Source organism: Corticium candelabrum, chromosome 7, assembly GCF_963422355.1.
Source record: "Corticium candelabrum chromosome 7, ooCorCand1.1, whole genome shotgun sequence".
Taxonomy (NCBI): domain Eukaryota; kingdom Metazoa; phylum Porifera; class Homoscleromorpha; order Homosclerophorida; family Plakinidae; genus Corticium; species Corticium candelabrum.
This window is the reverse complement of record NC_085091.1, coordinates 6,689,274-6,691,536: the sequence shown is the minus strand read 5'-3', so window position 1 is coordinate 6,691,536 and position 2,263 is coordinate 6,689,274. Positions and strand designations below refer to the sequence as shown.

At 45.0% G+C, this 2,263-nt stretch overlaps 1 protein-coding gene across 1 annotated transcript; it reads right to left on the bottom strand.

Moving 5' to 3' along the window:
• Nucleotides 1–294: 294 nt before the first annotated feature.
• On the bottom strand, nt 295–1,260 carry LOC134182274 (uncharacterized). The gene has a single exon (XM_062649670.1). The coding sequence runs from the start codon at nt 1,187–1,189 to the stop codon at nt 389–391; it is 801 nt and encodes a 266-aa protein (XP_062505654.1). The 5' UTR covers nt 1,190–1,260; the 3' UTR covers nt 295–388.
• Between the last annotated feature and the right edge of the window lie 1,003 nt (nt 1,261–2,263).

The following is a 2,263-nucleotide window of genomic DNA, read 5'->3' as shown; positions in this document are numbered from 1 at the left end:
GTCTGTTAGCTGAGAGCGTGACCAGCTGGCAGCTCCTAACGTTTAGTTTTTTAGTGTACAAGTACATGGCAAGTAGTACGTTGAATGTCTAAGTGATCTTTTCATTACAGCTACCAAGTATAATTAGTTAATTAAACAGATACAGTTCGTACCTATGCTCTACACAAAAGCAAACAAGAAAACTGTGCGAAATAGACATACCGTACTCTTAGCCCGGATATTCGGGCTTCAGGTAATAAATATATACACATTACTCATGCACCAGACACACTCACTCACTCTTTCTCACACATATACACACTCACAACATAGAAATTTGTATTGAACTGACAGATAATATAGCCTTTCATATTGATTTAGTAACATACTCTGTGACAGCTAGTCTCATTCAAGCAGAAGCCAAAACAGCTGTAACAAATGCATACTCTACGATATCATTCAGTTCAGAAGGTGGTCGTTTCATTGTCTTCATTGACACATTAGTGAATCCAGCTTGTACCAAAGATTGCCGAACCACTTCTGTCGAGCCGAGGTGCAAATTATGTAACTTCTTACCCTCCACTCGATAGAAGGTACCTCCTATTGACTCCGTCATCACAATCATTCCGCCCGGACGCAATAGTCGAGCCAGCTTTTGCAAACCGAGCGTGTACTGCTCCACTGATGCGACAGCAGTGACGAGGCAAAAGTGAGTAGAAACGACGTCAAACGGGAGAGTGACGTCACGCAGAGCGTCGGATTCGTTGATGTCGCATGGCACGATTTGAGTAATTAGCGATCTGACGCTCGTCTCTCTTTGTTCTACTGCGTTTTCGTCCTTATTGCGTTCTAATGAGCTCACCACATGTTGGAAAAGAGGTGTCAGGTCTAACGCCTCGCTCTTGTTCGATCTCCACTCTTCTGCTACTTTCAGATTTTGCTCTGCGTACTCTGCAAACACGATCTCTGAAGCATACGGTGCTGCACTGATCAGAGGGTAGACGTGACCCGGGCCCCCACCATACTCCAGTATTCTGCATCCAGTCAGTTGCGGTCCGTGTTGCTCGTAGAACTCGTGCAGTTGCTGTAATCGAAAACGCGTCAGCTCTCTAGCGAGTGGCTCGGCATCGGAGGAGAGGGATAGAAATGTTTTCGAGTACTTCTTGGGATTGAAACTTTCCGAGTTATTGTACACTTCGGACTTTGACATGTCTCCTTGTTCGGAGCACGTCAGTCTGCAGTTTACCACGCCACACCTCGAGTAGAGACTAGTGTAAAATGTCGCCGAGACCACGTGCAAGCCACTTCTAGGTAACTTCCGTCCGGTGAAGCCACTCCTGTGCCAGACACTCCCGCACGCAACTTTTCGTGCAAGCAAGCCACACCCGCGTGCAAGTCTCTTCCATCACCTGTGCTAAAGCTTTAGAGCGGCTCTCGTGCATCCAAATTTGGATATAGAGCTATGTCATCATGCGCAAAGCCTGCACGTGGATATGGCCAACCGTGGATGTCTAGAGTTTTTCGTGCGATTTGAGGCTCAGGCCTAAGATTAGAACTCTCACAAAAATCAACACTCTCTCATGTGATAGCTGTCACGTCATGACACAACACCTACCAACCGTTTACTGCAGACTTCTACTATAACGGAGAAATAGAGCATTGAAGTGTCCTGTGTGGGCGTGTTTAGTACCCGTATGTTTCTTTTAGAGTAAACCATTGCTGCTTAGCAAGGAAGACTGATACCTGTGCACTTTTCGAGGTAAGGATTGTGAGGCATATGGTAGCAAGTTGTGATTTATTGATTAAAACAAACTGGGACCCCAAACTTATTATGATGTGTTTCTTTTCTATTATTTGTCTACTACACTTGTGAAACTTAGTTAGGGTAGTGCTGGGTTTCTTTGCTTGGCGGTGTACACCTGTTTTGAACCAAAAATTAGTGCGATTTTCTCAGTCGTCTTGTCTCTGCTTTGGAAAAGTTTGTCATGTCTATGAGAAGTATGCTACAGATGCCGTGAGCCTGGGGTATTGGCACTCTTCTCAGCACTGTTTTTATAGCTGCGGTTGTTTATATACAGTCAGTAGATGTGAAGCCTTGTTTATAAAATGCATCATACAAATTCGGCAAACGTTTCTCCAAAGATTCTCTCAACCTATCCATGTTTGCCATTAAGTTGAGGCTGTACGAAGAACTTCACACTCCAAGACAACCCTGCAGAAGGCTGAGTTCTGAGTGATACAATCCAGTGTCTGTTTTTACGCGTAGTAGACCCCTCGAGAGCGG

Bases quoted from the DNA above. Each gene is read 5' to 3' on its own strand.
- LOC134182274 (XM_062649670.1), bottom strand. From the start codon at position 1,189: ATGTCAAAGTCCGAAGTGTACAATAACTCGGAAAGTTTCAATCCCAAG.